Below are 15,764 nucleotides of genomic sequence, written 5' to 3' on the forward strand. Positions count from 1 at the left end.
CTAACAATGGAGGAACCTACTGTTCACAGCATTAAAGATGAGTGAGCAGGCCATCTTGGTCCACTGGACATATCTGAAGGCCTAGTAGACTGTAGAGCATGTACAGCAATTTAAAGTAACATAGCACACTGCATTTGACACATCACCTACTCACTGTGCAATTTGCTGCATACATACACATTATGCATCATGAAGCTTTGAATTGTGCTGAACTTACGTCTTCTTGAACAGCAGTGGGGTCCACTAAGAGGGGCCCCAGCTCACTGCACTGCTCATCGTTGGGTTTTGTCCCCAGCAAATCAACGGGCATGTGTCCCTTACGAAGTCGAAGTACGGACTCCAGTTCAGTGTTGCTCCCTGATCCGAGGTCCTCTGGTGTGCTCATGGGACACAGAGACAACTCTCTGGGGGATTTTGAGTCACCCCTTTCGGGATGTTCAACAGGAATGAATAGGCCCTGGAAAGGAAAAAAGGGTTCAGTGAATTTGCTGATCTACTTTAAAACAAAAAAATATATACAATCAGGAAATGCTACACAGAACTGGTAGAATAGATCAAACGACACACGTACACATGTGGAAGGGTGGATACCTTTTTCCCCCCCGATTATCTGGGAATGTCCAGTGATTCAACATTATGAGACATCAATTCAAGCTAGACTTCCCAGGTGATAGGAGTAACAGTACGAAATACACCACTGATGATGCTATTAGGAGTTTGGGAATGAGACATACTTCACTACATGTCAGAAACTATTCTTTAATCAGGGGTTCGCAGATGTAAAAGACAGAGTGAAAAATTGGTGAATGGAGGAACCACCAAGAGTATCACAATGGGTAAGTCATGGACTAGTGTTGGGCCACCAAAAAAGATATTTATGAAGGTCGTGGTTGCCTGATGAAATATTAGTAAATATGGGGGAATTAGGAGAAAGAGATAAATGGAGTTACGACAGACAATTTTGTCTTGTATGTTGGAAACCGTTTGGTATAAAACTGCAATAAAACGTTTTACTATCAGATATAAATAATTTCAAGCTTTATAAAGATAGCTATAGAGGTATATAGACATACACATGCCCCAGCCATTCCATCCCATCACTAAGCTTGGAAAGAAGTGGCAAGAACATAAAATGTGTTATCGGTCCTATGGGGACTCCCAAGTGGAAGACATTTCCTAGTACCTATTAGACAGCAACTTGTGTTGAAACCAAAGGAAAGAGCTGAAATTTGAAGCTCAACGAAGAGGCTCCAGGCCTGGGCACTGAATTGCTAGTCACAATTCTCACAATGTGAACCACACTTCCACGATTAACAAGCATTGGCATAGCCAATAGGTCCGGCCTTTGGGACCTTATAAGTATTTAGCCATGCAACAGTTGCATAGCTAAATACTTATAAGGTCCCAAAAGCGAGATCTATTGGCTATGCCAATGCTTGTTTTGTTTTACTAATGAGGTAATTTATTCCTGCTTATTGATTTAATATCTTTGCCAAAGCCTCGGGACGAATCTGCCTGCAACGATGCTTTTGTTTGTGAATCATTGACGAGCTAATTGTGTTCCTGACCCCAGCGCGCTTTCTCGGTGATGACGAGGCCGAAGCCGATGGCGATGATCCTGGCGCTGATGGGGGACGCAGCGGATGACTGCAGCAGATGGGAATGGAGTTGGACAGCTTCATCTACTGCTCAGTGATGGACAGTAAACTGTTGGAAAGGCAAACAGTCTATAATGGGATGTAAATTAAGTAGCCCAAGCCAACATGTGACTACTTGCTCCCCATCGTGAATAAATTGAGAGCAGCTCGGCGCCATGAGTCTATAAAAAAAAAAATCCAGTTTTTTTGCTCCCCCAGTCTCAGTTGCACGCTTGATGCGTGCCTTGTTTGTGGCACTTCCTGTACAATGCGCTGTTACATCGCTCGCCATAGCTGAGAATAAGATTTGGATTCAAACCGCGCTCTACTGTTTTGTCCAAACAGCGAGCGTGCCCGGCATCTGCGAGTTGTTTCCTTAACGCTTCATTTACATGCAGTTGATGGAGATCGCGAGATGCAATTAGTGTGGTCTCGTGTCTTCATGTGTGGGCCAGTGATGCACTCGGTGTGCGGGGAAATTAACCCCAACTCCATTACAGTGCCGAAGGTGTCAAACGACAGGCACCTATCAGATCGATATTTGTAACACGAACTTGAGGGACTGGTGGGCCTGTACATTAGTGCCCGCTTTTAAAACTACAGACCCCGCCATGAACTTTGACTGCCATAAAGACAGGAACTCCTGCTTGCTATGTGCCTCCTACTATTTCTTTACTTTTGCTATAATCGCGGCACCGGCGCGTTACTTTTAATGTTAAACGTAAAGCACCGGTGCCGCAATTAGCAAGCTAAAAATGCTACCGTCGGCCACAGCTTGCAGTGCATGTGCGCGAGTGGTGCGCGCGCAGCAGTAATCACGCCATATGGCGCCTCTGCTGAAGCGTGCGCCCGCGCACATGCACTGCAAGATGTAGCCGGTGGTACCATACTTTAAAGCCCTTACTAAAGTCTCTCCGAGCAGCGCATGTGCGCTGACTCAGCGAGACCTAAAAAACGATGCCTATGGGCCGACTAAAATCACCATGTGCCATAAAAAACTTCTTCAACCTCTTCATATGCAAATAGTAATTTAACAGTAATACACAAGCAAGTTGTCTTTATAATCTTGGAGATTAGCCATCAACCCCAACAGTCAAGCTTCACACCCCAAGTAACAGTTTATTTTAATGTATCATTGCTATTTATAGTGTGGAGCTGACACCCAGGACCACTAGAGCGGTGTTCCTAGCAGGGAGCTTACCTCACACGCTGGGTTATAAAGTGCATGCAAAGACATTTACCAAGCTTGGAGAGGGCTTGGTACAACAAGTAGCGCAAGAAGAGACAGCGAGAGGACCATTGGTCCTTTCAATGATAAAAGGGTGGAAAAGCGGTACATGAATTGAGATCTTTTACGAATTACTAAAAAGCAGTCTCTAGTTATAGGTGTAAGGAGAGGTCATTCCATAGTCTTGGTTGTGTGTACTTTCGATGGGTAGGTTTTGAACTTCAAGTCAAGCAATTTTGGTGCTGTAAGAGATGTGAACTCTAACAGAGGTTTTGATCTTATAAACCGGATGGTCTGGTTTACCCGTTTCACATAAATTATGAATGCTAGGTGCTATGAATTCAAACTACAACAGCAGCTTGCTGGAGTCTATCGGGAAAATAGCACCAAAATGACGCACATGGTTAAACAATAAGATCAATAAATATGCATCTAGGAGGCCCAGCCAAAGTTCCAATTTCACGTAGACACCAGTCCCTTCACCAACTAAAATATTGCTTCAATGGCATCCTGAAATGTCTTTCTGAATCACAGATTAACGCTATAAATGACTTCTCAAATAGAACTGAAAGCATAAAAACATTAAATCAGAACAAGCAAAGTCCCCTTACACATCCGGCATCGAGTGCCACATCGTGCATTTCACTTTATAGTTTAAGTGACCATTTTCGATGCACAAAGCTTTTAATTAACTTGTTTCCAACTTCCACTGAAAACAGAATGCAGGGGACACAACAGGACAGTGGCATAGGAAGGGTAGTTTGTTATCCGGTGGTCTGGTGCTGCCGCCGCAGAGGAATAATGCTCATAGGTACTGTGATAGCCCATGAAGGACAAATGCAGCAGTTTAGCCCATTTTATATTCAAAATGTATTTGTAGAGGGACACCATAAATGCAAACATTCCCTCGATACGCCTGCTTGGTGCAGTAGGCAGCCTAGCAGTGTGAAGCTGTCCAGGGCTGTTTAGGTTTCCAGTCTGGCCGTGATGGGGATAATTGTGAACCGAATTGCACACTACAACTAACAACAAGTACTGACTAAGGCAATAGGTCTCTCCTTTTTGACCTACTAACTTTGACAATGTGTTTAGCAGATGCTGTGCAGCATCACCATGTATGAGCACGAATACGGAAGGACACCAGCACCATCCATTATTCTTTCTTGATTGTTTACTGATCCAAGATAACAGACGCCACTTGGAGTGCAAATAAAATAAAACATTTAAAAAGTATCTGTACTTGCGCAATAGGGCTTTGCTGATAGCAGAGTTGCCCGGCAGCAAATGGCAGCTGTTAGGCCCTTCGAGAACAAAAAAATGAAATATTCTTGTAGACCGTGAAAGGTGGATGAGTGAATGGAGGATGTAACAGGGAGTGGGCGTGGGCAGCAGCAGAGGACTAGCCTTAGGTAAGGGAAAGAATAAACAAAATGAGCGCATGAGGTGGACAATGGAAAGCGAGAAGCAGTGCACGAGGGAGAGAGACGTGAGCAGCACAGGATAGAAAGCAAGAGCACTCATGCCATGCTTGAAGAAAATGAACAAGCATTGGTATATATAGCCAATAGGTCTCACTTTCGGGATCTTTTAAGTTTTTAGTTATGTTTTATATTATTGTATGTGAAAGTTCTAATAAATGTGTTAAAACTTTCACATACAATAATATAAAACATAACTAAAAAGTGAGGGGGGCGCAGAGAGTAGAGGCAGGGTGCTGTGGCATAGAGCTAAGCAGGCAGAAGGTACTGGAAACAAGGGGTGAGAGCGGGGGAGGGGGGCAGAGAGTAGAGACAGCGAGCAGGGTGCTGTGGCATAGAGCCGGACAGGCAGAAGGCACCAGAAGTACGGGGGAGAGCAGGGGTGTGGGGCAGAGAGTAGAGACAGGGAGCAAGCAGGGTGCTGTGGCATAGAGCCGGACAGGCAGAGGGCACTGGAAGCACATGGTGAGAGCGGGGCAAAGAGTAGAGAGGGGGAGTAAGCAGGGGGCTGTGGCATAGAGCCGGACAAGCAGAGGGCACCGGAAGCACAGGGTGGGAGCAGGAGAGGGCAGAGAGCAGAGATAGGGACGGGCAGCGGCAGGGATCCAGGGACAGGGAGTAGGATGCTGTGGCTTAGAGCCGGGCAAGCAGAGGGTACTTGCAGTATGGCGTACAGGAGGATTGTGAGCGCTGTAACCCTAGAAGGCGTGTGCATAGGCGTGAGGCACTATACTCCTGCCCAACAGAAGGATTGTGAGAGCTGCAACCCTAGAAGGCGTGTGCAGAGGTATACTGCACAATACTCCTGCCCAACAGAAGGATTGTGAGAGCTGCAACCCTAGAAGGCGTGTGCAGAGGCATGCTGCACAAAACTCCTGCCCAACAGAAGGATTGTGAGAGCTGCAACCCTAGAAGGCGCGTGCAGAGGCATGCGGCACTATATTCCTGCCCAACAGAAGGATTGTGAGCGCTGCAACCCTAGAAGGCGTGTGCAGAGGCATGCTGCACAATACTCCTGCCCAACAGAAGGATTGTGAGAGCTGCAACCCTAGAAGGCGTGTGCAGAGGCATGCGGCACTATATTCCTGCCCAACAGAAGGATTGTGAGCGCTGCAACCCTAGAAGGCGTGTGCAGAGGCATGCTGCACAATACTCCTGCCCAACAGAAGGATTGTGAGAGCTGCAACCCTAGAAGGCGTGTGCAGAGGCATGCTGCACAATACTCCTGCCCAACAGAAGGATTGTGAGAGCTGCAACCCTAGAAGGCGTGTGCAGAGGCATGCTGCATAATACTCCTGCCCAACAGAAGGATTGTGAGCGCTGCAACCCTAGAAGGCGTGTGCAGAGGCATGCTGCACAATACTCCTGCCCAACAGAAGGATTGTGAGAGCTGCAACCCTAGAAGGCGTGTGCAGAGGCATGCTGCACTATACTCCTGCCCAACAGAAGGATTGTGAGAGCTGCAACCCTAGAAGGCGTGTGCAGAGGCATGCTGCACAATACTCCTGCCCAACAGAAGGATTGTGAGAGCTGCAACCCTAGAAGGCGTGTGCAGAGGCATGCTGCATAATACTCCTGCCCAACAGAAGGATTGTGAGCGCTGCAACCCTAGAAGGCGTGTGCAGAGGCATGCTGCACAATACTCCTGCCCAACAGAAGGATTGTGAGAGCTGCAACCCTAGAAGGCGTGTGCAGAGGCATGCTGCACAATACTCCTGCCCAACAGAAGGATTGTGAGAGCTGCAACCCTAGAAGGCGTGTGCAGAGGCATGCGGCACTATATTCCTGCCCAACAGAAGGATTGTGAGCGCTGTAACCGTAGAAGGCGTGTGGCACACAGCTCGGACTACATACACACCCCTGTGGGCCTACCGCAAGGAGCGGCAGGAGAAGGGGGGTGAGAGCAGCTCTGAGCACACAGCTCGGACTACACACACACCTGGGGGCGACTCTTAAGGAGCGGCAGGAGGACAGGGGAGAACCATGCACACAGCTCGGGCAGACCACACCAGGTGCCGGGCGGCAGTAGCACTACACACAGCTCAAGCAGACCCCAGAGCGCGACACCACACACAATGTATATATATATATCTGTCTCAGCAGTGACAGAAGCACTACAGAGAAGGGGTGGGGCAGAGGGGGGGTGCTGATGTTTAGAGAGGGCAGACAAGTGACGGAGGGGAGGAAACAGACAGATGGGAGGAGGGTGATAATAGATGTGACAGAGAGAGAGGAAAGACCTCAAGATAAAAGGTCCTATAATCACAATATTGAAACCAAGGGAAGGAATAACATTTAGGCGGAAATGGGGTTAATTTAGTCGCCGCACTGTAGCGCTGCCTCTACGCTTGAGGATGGCCGAGATTACATTGCGTGCCAGAGTGTGGGCGTGGCATGCCACTTATAAGAAGATGCGTTTCTGTTATTGTCAGCCGTGGTTGCGTCTTTAAACAGAGTTCGACGCTGATGAAGTGTCTTTTCTCCTGCTAACCGTGCTAAACACCAAAATAATGGACGAAGGTGCCCTCGTATACTACAAGGGGACGGTGTTGGTTCAGAACCTGTACTGACCGAACTGGACAGTTCGGTCTGTCCGCTGCACAAAATGTGCTCGGTGTACAGACAGCCCTGCACTCAGTAGCTGGCCACCCCCCTGTTCCTGTGCCCCATGGCTGACTGCGCCACCCTCACTTTATCACTTGCAGTGTAAGATACCTTCCAGCCCCACCTAAAATAACGTTTGTGGTCCGAGATGTGCCTGGCCATAGATATGTGGAAGGTCCCTGTTTGGGTGGCCAAAACAATAGGTTTACAGGTTTAGGGGGGCGCAGAACAACATGTGAAGTGGGTGCAGGAGTGTTAGGGAGGCAACCGCAGTCCTTTATAAAATTATTGGCATGGATTTGTATTTGCGAACGGGGAAGGTGCTTGTGTGAGATCTTCCAACTGCCTAGAGCCTGTCCGCGGGCCCAGGGTTACACTGCAGCAGCCATTGGTGTGTGAAGTGTACTGTGTCGGAAAGGATGGGCGCGCGACAAATTAACGCCGCCAAATCAGGAATTTTCAGGCACCGTGCTCAGAGGGATTGTTTGTTATAAAAACAGAGGACTTACCGCAAAGGAGTGGAGGTCCTGCTGCAGCGCAGGAATCTGCTGTTTGTTATTCGGCAACAGAAAACAGGAGGTGCTGTAAAGGCGGCATCTGTTTCTAATTAACGTGAACATGAGACGCGGGCGCGAAAATTTTAAACAGATGCCGCTCTGCACGTTATCGCAAGCCCTAGGCCGTGGGCGGTTACATTTGCTGGGAAAGGCGGAACATGCACCCGCCTTTACCCAATTGCGTGCTGTCTTATAAGGAAGACGCACGCAAACGCCAATAGAAATATTGGTGGAAAAAATGCCACAAGCACGAGCTTGTGAAAAGTCCTGGCCAGCTGCAAGATGTCGTTTTCCTATTGCAGCGCATGCGCGCTGCTATAGGCTCGACCTAAAAAAGTAACTTCCTCAATGTGGGCATAGAAAGGTACAAGTCAGCCAATCAAAGAGAATGGTAAAAAAAAATGTGCTTCAGGGAAGGGACAAAACAAAGGGAGGAAGGCGAGCCATCAAACAAGAAGCACGCATATGAGACTGACAAAGCCAACCAAAGGTAAAAAATGGACCAGCTCTAAGCTCACTATAAGTTTTTGGTAAGGCCCACAGGCGACCTAAAGGCTGTCTGTAGGAGAGACCTTTAAAAAAAAAAAAAGACATGGAGATGTCATGATTGCACAAAATCTCTGAATCCGCTTTGATCATAAATCTGATTTGGTACCACATTTCTTTAGTTGCAAGTGTTCACGCTTGCTTATCATTTCCCAGGAATGTTTTAAAGATCTGACACTAGGGAGAAAAGCCAATACATTTTTCTACTGAATAAGATGTATTAAAGGCGTTCAGAGAGGAAAGATGATCAATCGGACAGAAGTCCAGTGTGATAGTCCCTATTTCTGCTTGTGTATACACCCCTCCTCTTCACAAAGTGATCATACCAGAGTGTACAACGTCTACTAAACAGGGTTTCATTCTACAGTTGGAACTCAAGACTTCCCTTCACTGTGACGTCTTGCCAACCATATAGCTAATCCTATTGGAAATTGCAAACAAACATTTCCTGTGGCTACTAAGAAATGACAGCGAAATAGCTAGCTATTTTCTGACAAGAGCCTACCTCATTCCAAAGGAACATGGCATTGGGGCAGTGTTATCGCAACTCAATGAAGAGGGTCTGGATCAACCCGTGGTCTTCCTATCCCGGAGTCTACTTCCCAGGGAACAGAAGTGGAGTGCAATAGAGCGAGAAGCCTTTGCAGTGGTATGGGCTCTGAAGAAGCTGCGGCCATACCTGTTTGGCACGCACTTCCTAGTTCAGACCGACCACAGACCCCTTCGTTGGCTGATGCAGATGAAGGGGGAGAATCCCAAGTTGTTGAGGTGGTCTATCTCCCTGCAGGGAATGGACTTTCAGGTGGAACATCGGCCTGGAGTGGACCACGCCAATGCAGACGGTCTCTCAAGGTATTTCCGCCTTAGTGATGAGAACTCCCAAGGGGTTGGGTAGCTCTCCCCACTTTCAGCTGGGGGGGGACGCGTGTTAGACCTGTCAGCCCTTTGGGTGGTCCCTCCTCATCATTATTTATTTTGTCCCACTTTTGCCTCAAACCCTGTTAGTATTTTTCCTTTTTGGGAACCACCAGACTTTTTAGTATTGATGCAGATTCAGGGAGCCATTTTATCTACCCCTGGAACTTCTGTCTGAGGGCCTGAAACACAAAATGGTGACCACCCATTGTCACCTGTGACATCACTGGAACCTACCAGCACCTTCCAGAACATTCCAGAACCCTGTGACAGTGTGAGGCAGGTTTAGAATGTTGGGAAGGCATCTCCAGGTTGGCAGTTGGAGTTGGCAGTTGGCACCTGACTGGTGAAGAGAGAGGAGCACGGAACTGAAGGAGGAAGGAGTGAGGCAACAGGGGTGGAAACTTGTGCCTGGAGTGGGGTCCAGAAACCCACCCTTGATACTAGTCCCTGCTGACTGAGCCCAGCCTGGAGCCCTGTGTGGGAGAAAGCCAGAAAAACCATCTTAAGGACCTGGACAGCCGGAACAGGCCTTAAAAGTAAAGAACAGCAAGTTCCTGACCTGGTTACTGGTAACTTCCTGAAGTCCGACGTCGAGAAGCCTAGAGACCTGGGGCCGGAGGTGAAGAAGCGGCGCAGACTGGAATGCAGACGTCGTACCCGGAGCCGCCAGAGGTCGAGAGAGGGCGCCGACGGAGGTCGTGGAGACACCAGAGGTCGAGGAGGAAGTCACCTGAGGTCGAGTGTGCGGCGTCGACGGGGGAGTGAAGTCCGCCCTCCGGAGTCGCCGGAGACCGAGGTGAAGCGTGCCGGAGGTCGGGAGTGGAGATCGCACTCCGGAGTCGCCGGAACCTGAAGAGAATCGTGCCGGAGGTCGGGAGTGGAGATCGCACTCCGGAGTCGCCGGAACCTGAGGAAAGGAGCACCGGAGGTCGGGAGTGGAGATCGCACTCCGGAGCCGCCCGAAGTCGACATCGAGCCAAGACCGCCCGACGTCATCGAACCGGAGCCGCCCGAAGTCGACATCGAACCGGAGCCGCCCGAAGTCGACATCGAACCGGAGCCGCCCGAAGTCGACATCGAACCGGAGCCGCCCGAAGTCGACATCGAACCGGAGCCGCCCGAAGTCGACATCGAACCGGAGCCGCCCGAAGTCGACATCGAACCGGAGCCGCCCGAAGTCGACATCGAGCCAAGATCGCCCGACGTCATCGAACCGGAGCCGACATCGAACCGAGGCCGCCGACATCGAACCGAGGCCGCCGACATCGAACCGAGGCCGGCGACATCGAACCGAGGCCGGCGACATCGAACCGAGGCCGCCGACATCGAACCGAGGCCGGCGACATCGAACCGAGGCCGGCGACATCGAACCGAGGCCGGCGACATCGAACCGAGGCCGGCGACATCGAACCGAGGCCGGCGACATCGAACCGAGGCCGGCGACATCGAACCGAGGCCGCCGACATCGAACCGAGGCCGGCGACATCGAACCGAGGCCGCCGACATCGAACCGGAACCGCCTCCCGGCATCGACCAGAACTGTCATTGAGCCGAGGCCGCCGACATCGAACCGGAACCGCCTCACGGCGTCGACACGACTCCAGCGGCGCCGGAACTTCATAAAAAGGGCAGTAAGTGGAATAGAGGGCGCCTAAGGCCCTGTGGAGCCCTAAGAGACCATCCTAGGGGCTAGAGAGGTGCTGGAACCAGCTTGATAGTGCCAGGGGTGAGCTGAGACTAATACAGAGGGGTTGTGTAGTATGGGAGAGCCAGATCTCTAGATTCCCCCTTGATCTACCTCAGTTTAGGCCTCAGCCTTGTCCAAGCCAAGTAGTACACCCCTCAGGTCATCCAAAACTCTACAAGCTGTGATTGGGCCAAATCATCCCATAGTACCTCAGGAATGTGAACTGATTTTCAAGTGTCACTGTTGGCTTTTATTATTTATTGAGAGCACTGTATTTATTGTATTCATCCTATTTATGGCCTCACAGTATTTATTGCCTCACAGTATTTATTGTTTCACAGTATTTATTGTCGCACAGTATTTATTGTCTCGCAATATTTATGGCCTCATACTATTTAATTGCCTTATATGTAATGCACTTATATTTATGCCTTGATTATTTATGATCTACCTTATTTATTGAATCGTTGAAGTATTATTTATTTGACTTACCCTTCCACAGGAAAAGCCTTGTGTACTGTGATTGTATTATTATTTTATTTAATCAGCAACTAAGAGAAAAGAAGATAAAGAGATATATTTTCAGTATAATTTTTAAGGTGTAGTGTCGTTTTTGGAACGGATGCACGCATGGTTATTGTGTGGGTATGACGTATGCTTAGCACGGTGCCTGATCCCTGACCACTCGAGCCAAGCTACCACAGTGTATGTCTGGGAGAACACCACCACCCTTCCGGTGTGGGAGTGTTTTTCTAACATAATTGGTGTTCAGTGGTGGGATAGAGCTGTGCCTACGTATACTCGACAATAACTGTGGGTAGTCCATAGGCCTACACCGGGAGTTTTCTCCAAGCGCACTTCCTAATTGTGAGTTTTTGTTTTTTAAAATTTACTCTGGTGGTGGGAGGAGGTATTATAAAAGGTACCCCCCTGCATAGCTTCTGCAAATAACTGTCCTCTGACCTGAGTGGGCAAGATGGAGTTTGTATTGGAGAATTTAGAAACGTACACTGTGGCCCAACTCAGGGAGTTTTGTCAGCGGGAGGGGGTGTATTGTCCCCCAGGAGCAAAGAAGGGTGCACTCCAAACCAGCTTGGGGGGAGGCACGACGAGAAAGCAAGGCTGAGGAGGAGGACAGGGATAGAGAGCCCGACAGTGAGGGAGCTGGTTTGTACCAACCTGAGGTGGGGAACCTGTTAGGGGGGCCCAGGACACTTTCCAGGAAGGGCAGCAGTGCCTCTAGCGGTGGCTTGTCTGAAGTGGAGTTAACAGACCGGAGGGAGAAAAGACAGCTCACATGGGACTTAGCAAGGCTGGAGAAAGAGAAGGAGGAACAGAGGATGGCTCATGAGTTGAGGTTAAGGGAGATAGATCTCCAGATCCTACGAGTCGGGGCACACCCTATTCCTAATGGTGGCAGCGAAGAAAGAGAGTTCACCAGGGAACCCAAACCCTATTTGCCGAAAGACATAGTGGCTAGCTATGGTGTGGGCGACGATATTGCCAAGTGGCTAGCGGCCTATGAGGTCTCATTAAGGGCCCATGGGGTTCCAGAGAGGTACTGGGGAGGGGGATTGTACAGGTACATGCCTCCAGCTGGTAGGGATGCATTATTGGCCCTAGAGCAGGATGAGCAGACCCACTACCCCACCATGAAAGTGGCGCTCATACGAAAGTTTGGACTAACACCCGAGAAATACAGACAGAAGTTCCGGGGTAGCCACAAACTGGGCACACAGAATTGGGTGGACTTCCTGGATTATGCAAAGAAGGCATTAGAGGGTTGGATTCAGGGCAGTGAAGTGAGGAACTACGAGGGGTTGTTTGATTTAGTATTGAAGGAACACCTGCTCGAAAAATGTTTCCCTGAACTGCGTCAACACCTGGTAGATAGCAAGCTGACCAATCCCCGGAAGCTTGCTGAGGAGGCGGACATTTGGGCTAGTACCCGGGTGTCCACAAGGGGGACTGGAGGGGATACTCAAAAGGCCGGACAGGGCGCCCCCCAGAAGAAAGAGGGAGGGGAAAAGAAAAAGGAGTTCTCCAAAGGCCCCCAAAATAATTTCCAGGGTAAGGGAACAGGATTCACCCCTAGGGCTAACCCACCCAGAAACCCTAATCCTGGCCAGAGTCAGCAGCCAAGGGTTGTCCATTGCTTCGAGTGCGGTGGCGTTGGACACTATAAGGGAGATGCGAAGTGCCCAAAACGACCAACCCCTCCCATTGGAGGAAAGGCCCCCGGAGTAGCTAGTGTAGTGCTCGGGGAGGAGATGCCCTTAACTAAGGGAAGGGAGTGGGCGGGTGTCACTTTAGTGTCCCTGGGAGAACGGGAGATGGTTCCTAAGATCCAGGTGCCCGCAAATACTATAAAGTATGGGCAGTGGGTCACCATCAATGGCCAAAAAGGGGAGGCTCTGAGAGACACAGGAGCCAGTATGACTATGGTACGTAGCCAACTGGTGTCTCCAGAGCAGGTAATTCCCGATGTACTCCACCCAGCCGCGATGGCTGACGGCAGAACCGGCCACTATCCGGTGGCCGAGGTTCCATTTGAATGGGAAGGGGTTGCAGGTTCACTTCGAGTTGCCGTAAGCCCTGCCATGCCATGCCAGTCGATTGTCTGCTGGGGGAAGATATGGAGCACAACGCTTGGAAGGAGGTGGAATACCGGACTCGCACTGAGATGCTGGGTACACCTGACTGGGCCTGTGTTAGCACAGGGTCCGCGACTACCCGGAGAGGGAGTTTGTTTCGACTGGAGCCTGGAACAAAGGCACAGCCGGCTGCCGACCAAGGGAAGAACCGAGGACAGGAGGAGCCTGCCTCGGCATCCGCGCCCCGTGTGACGGATAGGCCACCGGAGGTGGTGGACCAGGAGTCCGCGGAGGGGGATGTTACCAAACTGGAGGACCTACCCATCCCGGCCGAGTGGCACGTGGAGGGAGGGCCGACCAGGGAGGAATTCTGCAAGGGCCAGAGGGAGTGCCCTACCCTTGAGGGACTGAGGCGACAGGCCGAAGCCCAGCCAGCAGGGAACGTTGAAGGGAACTACAGTGTTTACTGGGAGGATGGCCTCCTCGACAGTGAACCCAAGGCACCCCTACATGGATCGTCACGAGCCTTGGTAGTCCCTCAACGTTATCGAGCCTTCCTTCTGGAGTTGGCTCACGAGATCCCATTGGCAGGACACCTAGGGCAAGACAAGACCTTCGCCAGTCTTGTTCCACACTTTTATTGGCCTCAGATGAAAGTGTCGCCCGTCACCTACTGCCGGACATGTGTGTCTTGCCAAGCCAGTGGGGAAACAGGGGTGAAGCTGAAAGCTCCCCTGGAACCACTTCCTGTCGTTAGCACCCCCTTTGACAGGGTGGGCATCGACATTGTGGGTCCATTAGATCCGCCTACTACAGCTGGTCACAGGTTTATCCTGGTTCTGGTGGATCATGCCACACGGTACCCAGAGGCTATACCTCTAAGGACCATTACAGCACCTGTTGTGGCTAGGGCCCTAATGGGAATCTTTACCCGAGTGGGTTTTCCCAAGGAAGTTGTGTCCGACAGGGGGACCAACTTCATGTCAGCGTACATGCAGGCCATGTGGAAGGAGTGTGGAGTGACCTACCGGTTCACAACTCCTTACCACCCCCAGACCAATGGTCTGGTGGAGAGGTTTAACAAAACCTTGAAAGGCATGATTAGAAGTCTGCCTGAAAGCCTGCGGAGGAAATGGGACGTCCTCCTACCCTGTCTATTGTTTTCCTACAGGGAAGTGCCACAGAAGGGAGTGGGCTTCAGCCCCTTCGAGCTTTTGTATGGGCACCCTGTGCGTGGACCTCTCAGCCTGGTGAGAGACGGATGGGAAAGAACTCCCAGAAAGCTTCCCCAGGACGTGGTGAGCTACATGCTGGCCTTCCGAAGCCAAATGGCTAAGTTGTGGAAGCAAGCTTCTGACAACTTGGAGGCCAGCCAAGCAGTCATGAAGGCGTGGTATGACCACAACGCTCACCCGGTGGAATTGGAGCCTGGCCAGAAGGTGTGGGTGATCGAACCAGGAGAGCTTAGCGCCCTCCAGGATCGCTGGTCAGGACCCTTTGAGGTATTAGAGAAGAAGGGTAAGGCTACCTACTTGGTGGACCTGAAGACCCCTCGTCAGCCCCTACGGGTGCTGCATGCCAACCGCCTCAAACCCCACCACGAGAGGCCCGAAGTCATTTTGATGATGTTGACTGACGGAGCAGAGGACGTGGAAAGCGAGCCTCTCCCCGATTTGTTTGCGTCTCAAGAGAAGGATGGGTCGGTGGAGGGAGTGATTCTCTCCCCACCTCTAACTCCTGAACAGCAGGAGGACTGCCGCCAGGTCCTGGGACAGTACTCTCCGTTTTTCTCCCTTGTTCCGGGTAGGACTCACCTGTGCGTCCATGATGTGGACACAGGAGACAGCCCACCTGTGAAGTCCAAGATCTACCGGATGTCAGACAAGGTGAAGACCAGCATTCACAGTGAAGTCACTATGATGCTGGAGCTAGGAGTGATCGAACCTTCCAGCAGCCCCTGGTCCAGTCCGGTGGTGCTAGTACCAAAAGCCGCACGGCCGGGTGCCCAACCGGAACTGAGGTTCTGTGTGGACTACCGGGGACTGAACTCAGTAACCAAGACTGATGCTCATCCGATCCCAAGGGCGGATGAATTGATTGACCGGCTGGGAGCTGCCCAATATCTAAGTACCTTTGACCTTACTTCTGGGTACTGGCAGATCTCTCTGACTGATGGAGCTAAGGAAAGGTCAGCCTTCTCCACGCCCAATGGCCACTACCAGTTCTGTGTGATGCCCTTTGGGCTCAAGAACGCACCTGCCATGTTTCAGCGTCTGGTGAACCAGATCCTCACTGGAATGGAGAGTTTCTGCTGCTTATCTGGATGACATAGCCGTCTTCAGTAACAGCTGGAAGGATCACTTGCGTCACCTGCAAGCTGTTCTCCAGGCCCTGAGACAAGCTGGTTTAACGATCAAGGCCAGCAAGTGCCAGATCGGGCAGGGGTCGGTAGTGTACCTTGGACACTTGGTGGGTAGGGGAGCGGTGCAACCCCTCCAGGCGAAGATCGAGGCCA

At 50.8% G+C, this 15,764-nt stretch overlaps 1 protein-coding gene across 4 annotated transcripts in view; it reads right to left on the reverse strand.

The window, feature by feature from the left end:
* Positions 1 to 15,764, reverse strand: part of ADIPOR2 (adiponectin receptor 2) — a 542,630-nt gene that overhangs the window by 288,771 nt on the left and 238,095 nt on the right. For all 4 annotated transcript variants that reach the window (XM_085652231.1, XM_085652226.1, XM_085652230.1 and 1 more), the window contains exon 2: positions 218 to 457. In XM_085652231.1, the coding sequence (XP_085508357.1) occupies positions 218 to 385 (168 nt within the window). In that variant the 5' untranslated portion in view covers positions 386 to 457. The remainder of the gene's footprint in view (positions 1 to 217; positions 458 to 15,764) is intronic.

This window comes from Triturus cristatus, chromosome 4_1 (assembly GCF_964204655.1).
Source record: "Triturus cristatus chromosome 4_1, aTriCri1.1, whole genome shotgun sequence".
NCBI classification, from domain to species: Eukaryota; Metazoa; Chordata; class Amphibia; order Caudata; family Salamandridae; genus Triturus; species Triturus cristatus.